The following is a 15,086-nucleotide window of genomic DNA, read 5'->3' on the forward strand; positions in this document are numbered from 1 at the left end:
GGAGGAACAATTTAATCCCGCATGAGTGTGGGTACTTGTGTTTGACCTCTTTAGTCATATATTGCTGCAGCCTTATAGTATCTAAGCTGATCTTAAAGTAGTAAATGATTCATTGGGTCATCAGTGAGGAATGGTGATGTGGTTAAGTGCTGGTTTCTAGATGTGAGTATGTGTGTGCATATATTCACACATTTTATAATGACATTCTGTAAACATTTTTGTTTAAATACAAAATTTTTTTAACCCCAACTACTGAATCCAGAAGTACAAAATAGTATATGCCAAAACTAAGATCTAAGGTTGCATCTAAAAGGCAGTGTTACAAACCAGAGTAGAATCTCTCTCCATCTTCCTTGCTCAGAGTTAGCATGTATTTTCTATATGCAACAACTCATTTTTCTTCTTTCTTCCAAAACACTGCTTCATAACTCCAAATTACACATGGCCCATTGCAGACAAATGGCCTCGAAGCCTACTACCTCATGATTATTTAGCTCAGCATTCAAAGCTTACTTGGTTATCTTCTTATTTCCAATGGCAAATTATTGAAAGAAGAATCTGCTTTACCAATCCTTTTTTCCCCCTGATTATACAGACATTGAAATTTATTAGAGAGAATTTTAAAGATGGAGAATCAGATTTTAAAAAAAGAAGAAAAATCACTTGTAATCTCATTTTTGAAGTGTGTATTTCCAATTCTTTTTTTTTTAAATATTTATATGCACTTATGTAAAACATAAGTGGATCATTCTACATAAAGAGTTTGAGCAGGACTGGTATTAATTCTTTCTTGAATGTTTGGTAGAATTCACATATGAAGCCATCTGTTCCTGGACTTTTATTTTGCGGAGCTTCTTGACAACTGATTCAATCTCTTTACTTGTGACTGGTTTGTTGAGGTCATCTATTTCTTCTTGACTCAATGTTGGTTGTTTATGCTTTTCTAGGATGTTGTCCATTTCATCTACATTGTCTAGTTTATTAGCATATATAGTTACTCATAGTATCCTCTCATTACCTTCTTTATTTCTGTGGGTCAGCAGCTATGTCCCCTCTCCCATTTCTGACTTTATTTATTTGCACCTTCACTCCTTTGTTTTTTTGTCAGCCTAGCTAAGAACTTATTGATTTTATTAATTTTCTCAAAAAAAACCACTTCTGTTTTTGTAGATTTTTCCCATTGTTTTCATATTCTCAATTTCATTTATTTCTGCTCTAATCTTTGTTCTTTCTTTCCTTCTGCTTGCTTTGGAATTAGTTTACTGTTCGTTCTCAAGTTCTTCCAGGAGAACCATTAATTCCTTCATTTTTCTCTTTATTCTTCTTTAATATAGGCATTTAGGGAAATAAATTTCCCTCTCAGGAAATCACTGCATGTAAATTTTGATATGTTATGTTTTTGTTTTTCATTTGCCTCTAGATATTTACTGATTTCTCTTGTAATTTCTTCCTTGATCCAGTGGTTGTTTAAGACTGTGTTGTTTAGCCTCCATATATCTGTGAAATTTCTGGTCCTCTGCCTATTATTGATTTCCAACTTAATTCCATTATGAACTGAGAAAGTGTTTGTGTAACTTCAAATTTTTGAATTTATTGAGACTTCCATTGTGACCCCATATATGATCTATCCTTGGGAATGCTCCAATTAGCACTTGAGAAAAACGTGTGTCCTGCTGCTGTGTGGTGTAATGTTCTGTAAATGCCTGTTAAGTCTAGTTCATTTATATTATTCAAAATGTTTACTTATTGATCCTTTGTCTAGACAGTCTATACACTGATGAGAGTGGTGAACTGAACTCTCCAACTATTTGCAGAGGCCTCCACTTCTCCCTTCAGTGTTGTCAGTGTTTGCCTCATTTGGGGCAGTATTTTGGGGCACACTGGCTCCATGCATAAATATTTATGATTGTTATGCCTTCTTGATGAATTATCCCTTTTATTAATACTTAGTATCCTTCTTTGTCTCTTTTAATTGTTTTATATTTGAAGTCTAATTTGTAGGGTGTTAGTATAGCTACCTGTGCTCTTTTTGATTTGTTTGTGTGAAATATCATTTTCCAACCTTTCATTTTCAATCTGTTTTTGTCCTCCAGGCTAAAGTAAGTCTCTTGTGGACAGCATATAGATGGGTCCTGTTTTTTAATCCCATTCTGCCAGTCTATGTCATTTGATTGGGGAGTTTAACCCATTAACGTTTAATGTTATTACTGCCAAGGCAGTACTTTCTTCTACTATTTTTATCTTTTGGATTTTATATGTCATATCTTATTTTTCTCTTTTTATCTTTACTGATAGTCTACATTTCTATACTCTTCTCCAGATCTCTCTCACCTGTCTTTTCCTATCTGCCTGTAATATTCCCTTTTGTATTTCTTGTAGAGCCAGTATCTTAGCCACAAACTTTCGAAGTGACTGCTTGCCTGAAAGTATTTTAAACTCCGCCTCATTTCTGAATGACAGTTTTGCTATATAGAGAATTCTTAGTAGGCAGTTTTTCTCTTTCAAAATCTTAAAATATATCATACCACTGTCTTCTCACCTCCATGGTTTCTGTTGAGAAATCCACACAATTTTATTGACTGTCTTTCGCATGTGATGGTTTGTTTTTCTCTTGCTACTTTCAGAACTGTCTCTCTTTGCCTCTGACAGTTGACAATCTGATTAAATGTCTTGGACTAGGTTTATTTGGATCTATTCTGTTTGGGGTATGCTGCACTTCTTGGATCTGTTATTTTTATGTCTTTCATAAGAGATGGAAATGTTTCAGCAATTATTTCCTCCACTAGTCTTTTCTGTCCATTTCTCCTTCTCTTCTCCTTTTGGAACACCCATAACATTTATATTCTTGTGCTTCATGCTGTAATTTAATTTCCTTAGACTCTGCTCATATTTTTCTGTTCTTTTGCATGTAAGATTCCTGACATGTTGTCCTCAAATTCAATAACTCCTTCTTCTGCCTCTTCAAATCTGCTGTTGTAGGTTTCCATTGTTTTTTCATATCTTCTATTGTCCCTTTCATTCACATAAGTTCTGCCATTTGCTTTTTCAAACTTTCGAGTTCTTTATGTTTGCTCAGTTTTCTTTATATCCTTCATCTCTTTTCTATATTCCTTCAATTCGTTGATTTCTTCATATGATTTTGCATCTGTTAAAATATCCTGAATTAGTTTTTTCAACTCCTTTATCTGTTTTTTTTAATTTATTAGTATTTTTTGTTGTTGTTGCTATTTTTTCAACTCCTGTATCTAATTTGAAATGTTGGTTTGTCTGTTAGACTAGGCCATGTCTTTTGAGTTTCCTAGTATGACTTGTTATTTTTTGTTAGCATCTAAGCATTTGATTTCCTTAATTAGTTTATTCTGGAGGTCATTTTCACTCTTTTGCTGCAGGTTTTCTTGTTGGCTGACTTTGTTCTGTATCTTTTCTTAGGCATTCAGTGCAACTTATTCTAAAGCTCTAGCATAGCTTCTGTTTAACTGATTGCTTAACTTACTGTAAGTTTTCAGCTCTTATTTTTCTGGTTCTTGCCCTGCCCATATGGAACCTTTTTTTGAGGATGGTGTGGCAGTTTGAAAGGATTTATGTACCCTAGAAAAGTCATGTTTTAATCCTCATCAATCTTGTGAGAGCAATGATTTCTTCTAATCCCTATTCAGCACTATAGGCTGGAAACTTGATTAGGTTATCTCCACGGAGATATGACTCAATCAGTTGTGGGTATTAAACTTAATTAGACAGATGTGTCTCCACCCACGCTACATGAGACTTGATTAGTTTACTGGGATCCTTTAAAAGAGGAGACATTTTTGGAGAGAATGGCTTTTGAGAATGCTGAGAAAGCAACAGCAGAGCAGAACCACAAGGCCAAGAGTAGCTGAGTTCATCAGTTAAGGACCTTTGGAAATGAAGGAGAATGGCCCTGGGGTAGCTTCATGAAGCAAGAGGCCTGGAGAGGAAGCTAGCAGATGATGCCATGCACACCATGTGCCTTGCCAGATGAGAGAGAAACCCTGAACTACTTCATCAGCCTTCTTGAATCAAAGTATCTTTCCCTGGCTGCCTTAGATTGGACATTTCTATAGACCTGCTTTAACTGGGACATTTTCATGGCCTTAGAACTGTATACTTGTAACTTATTAAATTTCCCTTTTTAAAAAAGCCACTCCATTTTTGGTATATTGCATTCCAGCAGCTAGCAAACTAGAACAGAGGGTCTCCTCAGCTATGACTGACCCCAGTCAGATTTTCCCAGACCAGACAGGCCCATCTCTCAGGAGGAGGGTGTAACCAGGATCAAGTTTCCCTGAGGGTGAGACCCAGCAGGTTGTGAGACTTTCCCACGAAGCTTCTAGACTCTGCTTTTCCTATATTGCCCAGCAGGTGGCACTTGTCAGCCAACAGCTTCCCACCAGCCTAAAGTGATGTGGTGCCTTTAATTGCCTGCAGCCTCTCCATATGAATGATGTAGTTAAGACAAAGGCTGAGGTTGAAGGTTGGTTTAGGTTGCTTCTCATTTCCAGCACCTGGGCCCTAAAAGAGGTTAGCCACTTGAGCTGGGTCCAACCGTCCTTTCCTTGGAGAAGATACACCCTTTAGGGGATTAACCCCATTTGCCTGACATTACTTTGTCTCTCAGACATGCCTTAAATGCACCTTTGCCAGGGGCAGTGCTGAAGATTGCTTGCAGTTCTAATGAAGTTCATTAGAACTTCTTTACTTTAAGAAGTAAAACAAACAAACTAACAAAAATGCCTTTTCAAAGCCAGACTCCAGCTCCCTAGGTTTGCCAAGCAAAAAACTGGAGTTGTTATACGGCTGTATGTGCCCCAGAACTCATGTGATCTTTTCTTCTGACCCAGCCCTTTTCCAGTATTTTGTGCTATCCAACTCAAAAAAGTCTCTAGTTTTTTGGTTTGTTTGTTTGTTCTCCTGTCAGCCCCAACACCTCTCTGCCAGGGCAAAAACTCCAGGTTCCTTTAGTTTTTTCTCCCGTCTGAATTGGTTAGTTAATTCTACAATTGGATCTTAGTTGAGCTACCTTCCTTGCTTCTACCAGGATCCGTTTCTTCTTCCCTGGGTAACCAGTCTGCTGAGCCTATGGGGGAGGGGGACCAGTTTCGACACCTTGGGGGACTTATAGTTCTAGGTGGGATCTCAGCCATTCCACCTGTTTCAGACTGTGTATGATGTATATCCAGTAACTGATGTCCGCCCAACAGTTATTTCATTTAGTTCCTGGCTACGTATTAGTTATCCTGGAGGATGAATTAAATTCCACACTATGCTACCTCTGTCAATCTTTCTGAACCAAGCAACACAGGACAAGATCGCTAGCTAACTTTGGGTTAGGATGCCATGCATCAGATTTCTTAAAGAAGGAAAATGGTTCGGAGATAAACTGGAGTAAATAAATTTAGGTAGAGAATGAAAAATATCTGAAAACTCCTCATTCTTTAAAACAAATGTTCTTCACTGTTACATTCATATTACACTCTAACATTCATACTTTTTCTTTATAACCTAGTTCCTCAAAAAAAAATCTACATTTTTCTACTTTTAAAACTTCCCATTTGGGCGGGCCGCGGTGGCTCAGCGGGCAAAGTGCTTGCCTGCTACGCCGGAGGACCTCGGTTCGATTCCCGGCCCCAGCCCATGTAACGAAAACGGAGAAACAAAATACAATAAAACAAGAAAATGTTTAAAAGATGTTTCCCTTTCTTCCTCTCTTCCTTCCTTCTATCCTTCCTTCCTTCTCTCTGTCTTTCCTTTAAAAAAAAAAAAAAAAAAAAAAAAAAAAAAAAAAAACTTCCCATTTATTCTCCAACTCTCTAGAGTCAAAGTTTTGATGTGTGCAGCTCTTAAATGCTGGGTTCACAGTTGTTTCAGCTTTTTAAAATTTCTCTTCTTTTGAAACTGACTGCTGAATATTCCCCATACATGTCCATGGTATGAACTGCAAGACCTGGTATCTTTCTCCCACTTTCCAAACTAATTTCCTGCTTCTATTCTTCCCACTGTATGGTCACTTAAGCACTAATGAAAAGGTGTATATACAAGTACTCTGACATAATTCCAACTTTGTCTCTTAGTTTTGGGGGATCAAGTATTCATTTTTTTAAGAATTATGTTCATAGAGAATTTTTTTCTGTTTTGAGTTTTGGTTTGATCCAGGATAATTTAGAGAATATAATTTACTTTCCTATATTTTAAGGAAAATATATATATGTAAGAAGAATAAAGACAAAGTCAAAAGGTAAACAGAAATAGAAAATGTAGGGAGTTGAAAGGACAAATAAAACAGTGAATGGTTCTCAGTAAGAACCACAGAGGGCAGTCTATTATAAATACAGTACAAAAATTCATAAGAAAACAATGACAAATCAAATCCGACAGTGTGCAAAAAATTTAATACACCTGAACACACTATCAAATGAATTGTTCCATACCAAGAACTCAATATAACTTTTTACATCTCCTAATAAAAACTTTCATAGAAGGAAATTACTTAAATATAACAATATTATCGAAACCCCAAAATAAGTATTGTTTTTTTAACACAAGAAATATGAATATAGTAAAAAGTCATATTTTTTTCTCAAGCCCATCAGAGAATCAAAGTCACAGATTAACAAAGTAGTCTGAATTTCAAGGAGGAACAAGCCCCTCTAGGGAGAAACAGGATGCATGGATTAGCACACCTAAGGAAGAGGGCCAGCTATCACATATTCTGTTAGAAATCAGCTAAGATTTTAAGAAACTGCTGAGTGTGTGCTAGGTGTAACAGTATAGAGCCCTTAGGAACCTCTGGACACAAGGGTAGTTTATACTCACTTGAAGGCTCTTTTGACAGATTCCTATTGGGTACTCATGAGAAATATCAAAGAACAGTAAGAGACCAGAGATAGCTTCCCTCAAGGGTACTGGCATGCAGGGGTGGGTGTGGATATTGGCTGCTGCTGTGTAAAAGGAAAAAATCTCCCCCACTCCTGCCCATACCCTTTTGTAAATGGAAGCCAAAGAGTTATGTGGCTGAGAGAGGGGCAGCAAAGTCCTCAAGGCACAGAGAAAATCCCACTGCAGCTGGTGAAAAGTAGAAAAAAAAAATCCTCTATCCCTTTTTGAGTGGCAGGAGACAGATCTGTGCCCAGGGTCCTAAACCAATACCATTAGATACCTCCTTCCACTACAGAAGGGACAGGAAAGTCTTTCCTGCACAAGACCTCCAACAGATACAAGGCAGTTTAGCTGTCCTGGGAAGGAATGCTGAGAAAGTCCCACCTCAGGCACAAAAGGACTGTTTAAGAGTAAAATGGAGAACGCCCTGTCCCACAAGGCCAGTCTAAAGCAGCATTCTGTCAGGAGAAGTGCAAGATTATAGAGCATATTAACACGTAAGTTAACTGAAAGTGAAGGGTAGAACATGAACACTGAGAAAAATCTTCCAAGATCTTCTTCCCTAATCACAAGGCAACAGCAAGTGATTACTTGACCAATTTGAAACATGATATAGAGATGTAGACATGTAACTATAGCAACAACAAAACCCAAATCCAGCTCAACTCCTGAATGGATCAATTCAATGCTCACACTAAATGGCTGGATAGGAGAACCATCACACTTTCAACAATGTTCAGCATTCAATAAAAACTTATGAGACAAGTAAGCCAACAAAACAAAATCAAATAAGCATTGTCAAAAGACAAAGTAATCGCAAAACCAGATTCAGAGGCGACCCACATATTGGAACTATCAAACTGAGTCTTTAAATTATGAAGGCAAATATAAATTCCCCTGGTAAATGTCAAATTGATGAAATATTAAAACTATTCCCAATAAAATTAGGTAAAAGACAGGGATACCTACTTTTGTAACCATTATTCAAGATTAATTTAACATATCTAGGAGCAGAGAGGGAGAAAGCGAAGATATGAAAATTTTCTTTAGATATTAGCAATTTTTAAGTGGCTGTAGTGAACATGTATACTTTTTAAATAACTTTTATTTTGAAATAATTCAAGATTCATAAGAACTTGCAAAAAGACCACTGATAGTTTCTGTGTAGTCTTCACCAAGTTTCTCTCAATGATACCTTATATATCAGAGAACATCATCAAACCCAGGAAATTGACACAGGTACAATACTATTAAGTCAGGTATAGGCTTTATTTGGATCTCACCCATTTTAATATACTGGTTTTTGTTCTTTCCTTCCTTTATTTTTTTCTCGATTTATAGTTCTATGACATATTAATACCACTATAATTTGAATACAGAGCTGTTACATCACCACAAAGAAACTCCTTTGTTAACTTTTCTGTTAACCTTTAATAGTTGTACCCTTTCCCCAAGCCTAACCTTTAGCAACCACTGATCTGTTCTCCATAGCTATAATTTTGTCACTTCAGGAATGTTAATGAATGAAATAAAACTGCTATAACTCTTTGAAATTAACTTTTTTTAAAACTCAGCATAAGGCCCTTGAGATCAGTACAACTTGTTGCATGTATCAGTAAGCTGTTCATTTTTATTGCTGAGTGTGCTGGCTTGAAAGTATTATGTACTTCAGAAAAGCCATGTTTTAATCCTGATCCAATCTTTTGTGAGTAGTCTTTTCTCTTAATCCTTATTCAGTACTGGAGGTTGGGAATTTGATTCTCCTGGTAGCAAATCTTTTCTGACTATACAATAACAACAATGAATCTTTTCTGTTTTTCATGGGTATCTTTTTTTTCTGTTTTTTTTAACCAGCTAATAAGAATGTAAGCTCCTTGATGGCAGAGACCATTTCTAAAATTTCTTTGCTTTTCTATTAGTGATTATCATAGTACCAAAAATAAAATCCCTGTCAGATTAAAACTAAATCACCGTGCAAAAATCTGGATTTATTGACAGCAATATAGATCACAATTTGTCAGGGTACAGATTTTGTAAACTGAAAAGGAATGAAAGTGTACATGTTACAGGAAAAAAAAAATGCCAGCATGACTAGGCTTTAGGGCAAAGAAATCAAGAGGGAAAGTGATAGAAGAGATCAGAGAGTTTTCAGACCACACAGAATCTTACAGGTTATTGTAAAAATTTACATTTTAATCCATGTAATGAAAAGCTGTAGGAGAGTTTAAGCAGATACAATTTGATTTTCAAAGATAACTGGGTATTATGTGGAGATATAGACTACTAAGGGCAAGTGTAGAAAATTCAGGGCCAATTGTAGTAGTTGAGGTGGGAAATATTGGTGGCCTGAGTTATGGAGACAGCAATCAAGAAGTGAAATATGATTTAAACCAGACATGTTTTAAAGGTAGAGTAACAAGGGCTTGATGATGGGAGTTGTGGGGGGGGGTGTAGAGAATGAAGGGTAATACATTTCCTAAAATGGAAAACACTGGGTGAGGAACAAAGTTGGGGGTAAGGATTAAAAAAAAGGAGGAAATCAAGGGCTCTCTTTAGACCTGTTAGGTGTGAGATATCTTTTTAATACTCAAACAGAAGTGACAAAATAGCCAATTGTATATACACAGCAAGCTCAGGGGAGCGACTAGGAACTGGAAATTTAAATTTGAGAGCCATTAGCATATAGTACTTAGAGCCATAAGCTTCACTGAAACCACTTAGAAAGTGAACGTAGGTAGAGAAATTAAATGGTAGGGTTTTGAAGCCTTCTTTATTTGTTTCTATTAAAAAAAAATCAGCTTTATATTAAGAAAAACTCTACAGTATCATTTATATACTAATAATATAAAAACTATTTCCCAGGATATTTTTCATGAAAATAGCTACTCTAACATATTCAGATTATATAAATTATGAAATAAAGATTTATTCATAAATTTTAAGGTAGCAGATCCTAGGAAAAATGGAATTTTAGTTGAAAAGGTTTATGTTACAATATTTAAACCTTTTTACTTTTGGAGTTCCAATGTTTCACAATACAATAAGAAATATCATGAAGTATTTAACATTTAAAACTGATTCTGAAGTCTATGGAGATAAATCAAATTTGTGATTTTGCTGGGGTATTTAGATGATGAATGAGCTTTGTCAACCAGCAGTATTGGCATCGCCCCATGGATTTGTTGTTTTCTACTCAACATGACCTGCATGAGGAAATAAATTATTAATGAAAAATGTATATTGAGCGAGAGAGAAAACTTTAATGAAAGTTGAAAAGCTGGTTAGCTTGTGATGTGAATAATGATGAGACTCTAAAGAGAAATGTGATTCAAACAAACAAATCTTTCTTTTGAATATTAACATATTGGCAAATTTGAGAATCACAGCGTTCTTAGGATAAATGACTTGTAAAAGTCAAGGGTTAGAAAATATGAACAATAGCCATGAGCTTCAAATTACATTTTTAAGTAATATAATTTTGACTTAGCACAACTGTTTTTTGTACTGAAATTTTAACACAATTAATGCAAATCATAACACAGTATTGACAGTACAATAAGCAGTTCATCGTGTTTTGCTAATCAAACTATACTTTCTGAAGTATTCTTCAAATAATTAAAATAGAAGAAATGAATTTAGCCTTCAAAGATTGATGTGTATAGACATCCAAAGATCCTGGCTTTCCCAGAATATCAATTTAATTATATCTTTGTTAATCTATGAAAAACAAAAAACAAGACATATCTCAGGCTATATCACTTATATTTATATTTACTAAATGACCTAAAGACATATCATTGTCTTCAGAGTGGGTGGCTATCTCAAAGAGGAAAACTGACTTATATAAATGTTTTCTTTTTATAATACAGAAAATTATACCTCTATCGCCCTCTTCACGGACATTTAAAAGATCAAAACAACTTAAGTAAAAAAGAGTAATTAGAAAGAAAAGAAAAAGGGCAAGCAAGAGTATAAGATGCCACTGTTTCACCTATGCATGCATTTGTGAGTGCCTATTATGTCCCTGGCACCACGCTAAGAACTGCAGCAAAAAGGAATAGGAGAATGGAAAGTCAGAAGCATATTAAGATAAAACATAATTAGTAGAATCAAAATAACATCCTTTCTCATGTTAATGGATTTATATGACAATGAGATGGAACTTCTTGTCATGAAATATAAACTATTTTTTTCAAGTTTTAGTAGAATGCATTCTTTCATATATTCTTTTGTTGTAAGTAACATTCAGAGTATTCCCTTAATTATCAAACATATACACATACCCTTTTCAAGGGGTATCATTTCTGTGGATTGCAAATTTTACCAGTCATTTAAAAATTACTGTAATAAATACTGATGCAATGAAAAGAACCATAATTTAAACTTTCTTCTTTACCTGTGGTCACTTCTAATTAGCTAATAAAGGTAATGATATAGGATAAAAAAAGAAACAATGAGCATTTATTTCTAATACCACCATTCAAAATTCAGAAAATATATTGTTTTCATGTATACATACACAAAATAAAATAATACCATAACAGAAGGGTTCTGTAGCTGTGTTTAAAGAGGAGTTGTTGGCAAACACCCCAGCTCACTTCTGCTGAAATGTACACAACTGATATATGCAGCACAGAAAGCTGGCACCAAGGGCTTACAACCTTAATTTGCCTGCAAGAAGGAACAGAGATTTACCTTCAGAGCACGTTCTTGATTGTTTTCAGCAGTCAGATGTCTCATGTTGTTTGCCGAAGTCTGGTTCTGCTCTTTCAGATGATGAAGCTCCTGCTCTAGGCGTTTGCACTGTCACAGGGGAAGAATCCCATTAAGTAAAGGAGTTATAGCATTTTTTTTTCACCAAGCCACTTGAATTAATGTAAATCATATTTCTCTAAAGGACAAGATTTTTTTGCAACAACAATATTAAGTTAAAAGTAATGCTGAAAACAAAATATTTATAGTACTTCAGTAACTCAATGGTAATTTTCAGTTGGTCTTTTATTAATCTAGTATTATTATAAATAACAAAAATACTCATTTTTATAAAATTAAGGTCAATATATTTAAAATATTTTATTCATTATCCAATGAACGAAGAAACTACAAATGATATTCTGTGATAAATTTTTATTAATTTTTTACAAATAATAATTATCATGAAAATATATAAAGGCATTTTCAGATTTTTAGGAAGAAACAATTTTGTTGGAAGAAAAAATGATAGCCAAAAAGGGCTAAAAGATGTAGAAACAAATAAGGAAATAATTATTTTAATTTCTCTGATTTTGACTAAACATTACTTTTAGGTAAAACAAGTGATAAATATGTTAAATGACATTTTCACCAACTTGGAATACAGGGAATATCAGTAAAAGAAATTATAAATAAAAGCACAGATGGGCTAAAAAGAATCCTTAATTCAAAAATTATTGAAATAAAGCATTCAAATGTAAGACCTCAATATTAATATATAAGCTTTAATATGAACATATCAAATACTTTATGCAATAATTGTACTGAAGTAAACTGATATGATGCCATAGGAAGACACCTCAGGGATTGGCTAAAGGAATAAAGTACTAAACTAATCTTTCAGAAAAACTTAAAAATTGCTCCTTATAAATAAAAAAAATTTTTTTAAACCACTTTACTTTTAAACACGAATAATTAAATAAAATGGAATAAGTGCACACACTGATTCAAGATCTGGAGAAAGTTCTTTGCAGAGTGTTTTACAGATGGCTAGTTGTTGTACTGACTCAAAAGGATTCCTTACTATGATACAATGAAGTTGTGGTCATAATTCAGATTGGCATTTTTAACTACTCTAAAATTGTTCTCTTCTGCCTCTGATCTCTATAATATTACACTGTCTATATCAGTATCTTCAAATCTTGAGTAATATAGAAATCCTTTCCAAAGAAAAAGTCTTACCAGGCTTCTGATATTGACTTAAATTATGTAATGATGCTAATAAAACAGACAAACTGATTTTCAAGTAAAAAGACCGTGACTGTAATGAATACGCAAGGCAGACATTAACATTTCTATGAAATCTTCCAGAGCAATCTACTACCAAGACAAGCTTCAAGCAATCAAAATGAGTGGAGATACATTAATAAATGGGTTGGTGGTGAGCATTAAATATATTTTTACCTATAAACTAAGATTAAATGATAACTATTAAGAGTGGAATTTAGTCGTTAATGGCTAAACCCACAACACAGCTATCCTACAAGTAATAAAAATGGGGAGGGTAGAGGAAGGGAATGGAAAGAGCATATGAAAACTAAAATAAACTTTGCTCACTACTTTGAATTTATTAACCGAAAGTAACAGAATATTCCTTCAAATCATATGCTGGGGGAGAGGGAAGGGAGTGGAAAGAAAGTTTCCTAGTTAATTATAATAGTCCATTTAAAAGAGATCCAACAGATAACAGCCAAAAGTTTTAAAACGTGTATTAAAGGTATACACATTAAAGGTAGTGGCATCAAAGTAATCACTAGAATAAAATGTAATCTTTCCCAAATATTGAGAGTTAGTAAATAAAAGTCTACATAGAAAAAGACTATTTAAATAAGACATACATTACAAATACAACATAAAACAATATACCAGAACTGTGTTCAAACATATCAGTTAATCAGTAAATGTAAATAGCTTAACCCATACTACTGTGGCGAGATCTCCAAAATACACTGTTCAGTTAAAAAATAAGAGTACAGGGGTGCAAGAGTAGTTCAGTGGTAGAATTCTCATCTGACATGTGAGAGAACCAGGTTTGATTCCCAGCCCATGCACTCTCCATCATCCCAACATCTCCCGCCCCCCACAAAAATTCAACAAATGGTGCTGCAATAACAGGATACTCATATGGAAAAAGAATGAAATGAGACCCCTGCCGTATAACATAGAAAAAATGAATAAATAATTAAGGGTGGGGAAAAATGTGTATAATGTGCTACCATTTATCAAAGATGAGGGATTTAAAACTTTGGATATATATATAGTGTGAATATACACCTGAATATATTTAAAACTGAAATAGTGGAAGTGTAAATCCACCACCCCCCCCAAAAAAAACAGGGACCAAAGATAAAAGTGAGAATTCTCTGACCACAGTATGTTTTACAAATGTATATATATTCATACATATACATTATACATATACAAATTTGTCTTTGGACGATGAAAATATTTTATATAATTATAAACACAATTAAATTTAAGTAAAACAATTCCTAAAGTTCAAAAACGAATGACCAGCAATGCCATTAGTAGTTATACACTCAGAAGAACTGAAAGTAGGGACTTGAATAGACATGTGCAGACCAATGTTTATTGCAGCATTATTTATGATGGCCAACAGATGGAAACAGACCAAATGTCCATCAACTGATAAGTGGATAAACAAATAATGGAATATTATGTAGCTGTAAGAAGGAATGAAAACTTGATGCATGCAACATGTATGAACTTTGAGGACATTATACTGAGTGAAATAAGCCAGACAAAAAAGGACAAATATTGTATGGTTTCACTAATATGAACTAATTATAATGAGCAAACACTGGGAGTTAAAATCTAGAGTATAAGATACCATGAGTTAGAAAGTGGGCAGAGAATGCGCTTAAGGTATGCAGAACGTTTAACAGGGTTGATTGTCAATGTTTGGAAGTGGATAACACAATAATATGTGATGGTAGTACAATCTTCTAAATGTAATTAACAATGCTGGGTATGAGTAGGTTGAAAAGGAAAGACTAGGGTCATCATGTCACTAGAAGGAAAGCTAAAGGATAAAGCATAGGACTGTATAACGCAGCAAAAACTACAGTGGATGATAACTGTGGTTAATTGTACAAATATAAGAAAGTTCTTACATAAACTAGAACAAATGTAAGTAACTATTACAAGGTGTTAATAATTGGTAGGTAAATTAGAAAAATACAATTAATGCACAATAAGGACCATAGTTAGCAGTAACATTCTAATATTCTTTCATCAGTTTAACAAATGCACTATACCAAAGCTAAGCTTCAATAATGGGGGGGAGGGTGATACAAGGGTATAGGATTAATTCCTTTTTTTTTTTCAGAAATGAGAATGTTCTCATATTGACTGCGGTGTCAAATGCATAACGATGTGACTATACCAAGAAGTACTGGCTGTACACTTTGGATGGATTG

General features: G+C 34.4%; 1 protein-coding gene across 10 annotated transcripts in view; it reads right to left on the reverse strand.

Moving 5' to 3' along the window:
* MIPOL1 (mirror-image polydactyly 1) overlaps nucleotides 1-15,086 on the reverse strand; it is a 503,449-nt gene that overhangs the window by 217,195 nt on the left and 271,168 nt on the right. For all 10 annotated transcript variants that reach the window (XM_077126913.1, XM_077126915.1, XM_077126918.1 and 7 more), the window contains one exon: nucleotides 11,590-11,697. In XM_077126913.1, the coding sequence (XP_076983028.1) occupies nucleotides 11,590-11,697 (108 nt within the window). The remainder of the gene's footprint in view (nucleotides 1-11,589; nucleotides 11,698-15,086) is intronic.

The sequence above is a fragment of the Tamandua tetradactyla genome, chromosome 14 (assembly GCF_023851605.1).
Source record: "Tamandua tetradactyla isolate mTamTet1 chromosome 14, mTamTet1.pri, whole genome shotgun sequence".
In the NCBI taxonomy this organism is placed as follows: domain Eukaryota; kingdom Metazoa; phylum Chordata; class Mammalia; order Pilosa; family Myrmecophagidae; genus Tamandua; species Tamandua tetradactyla.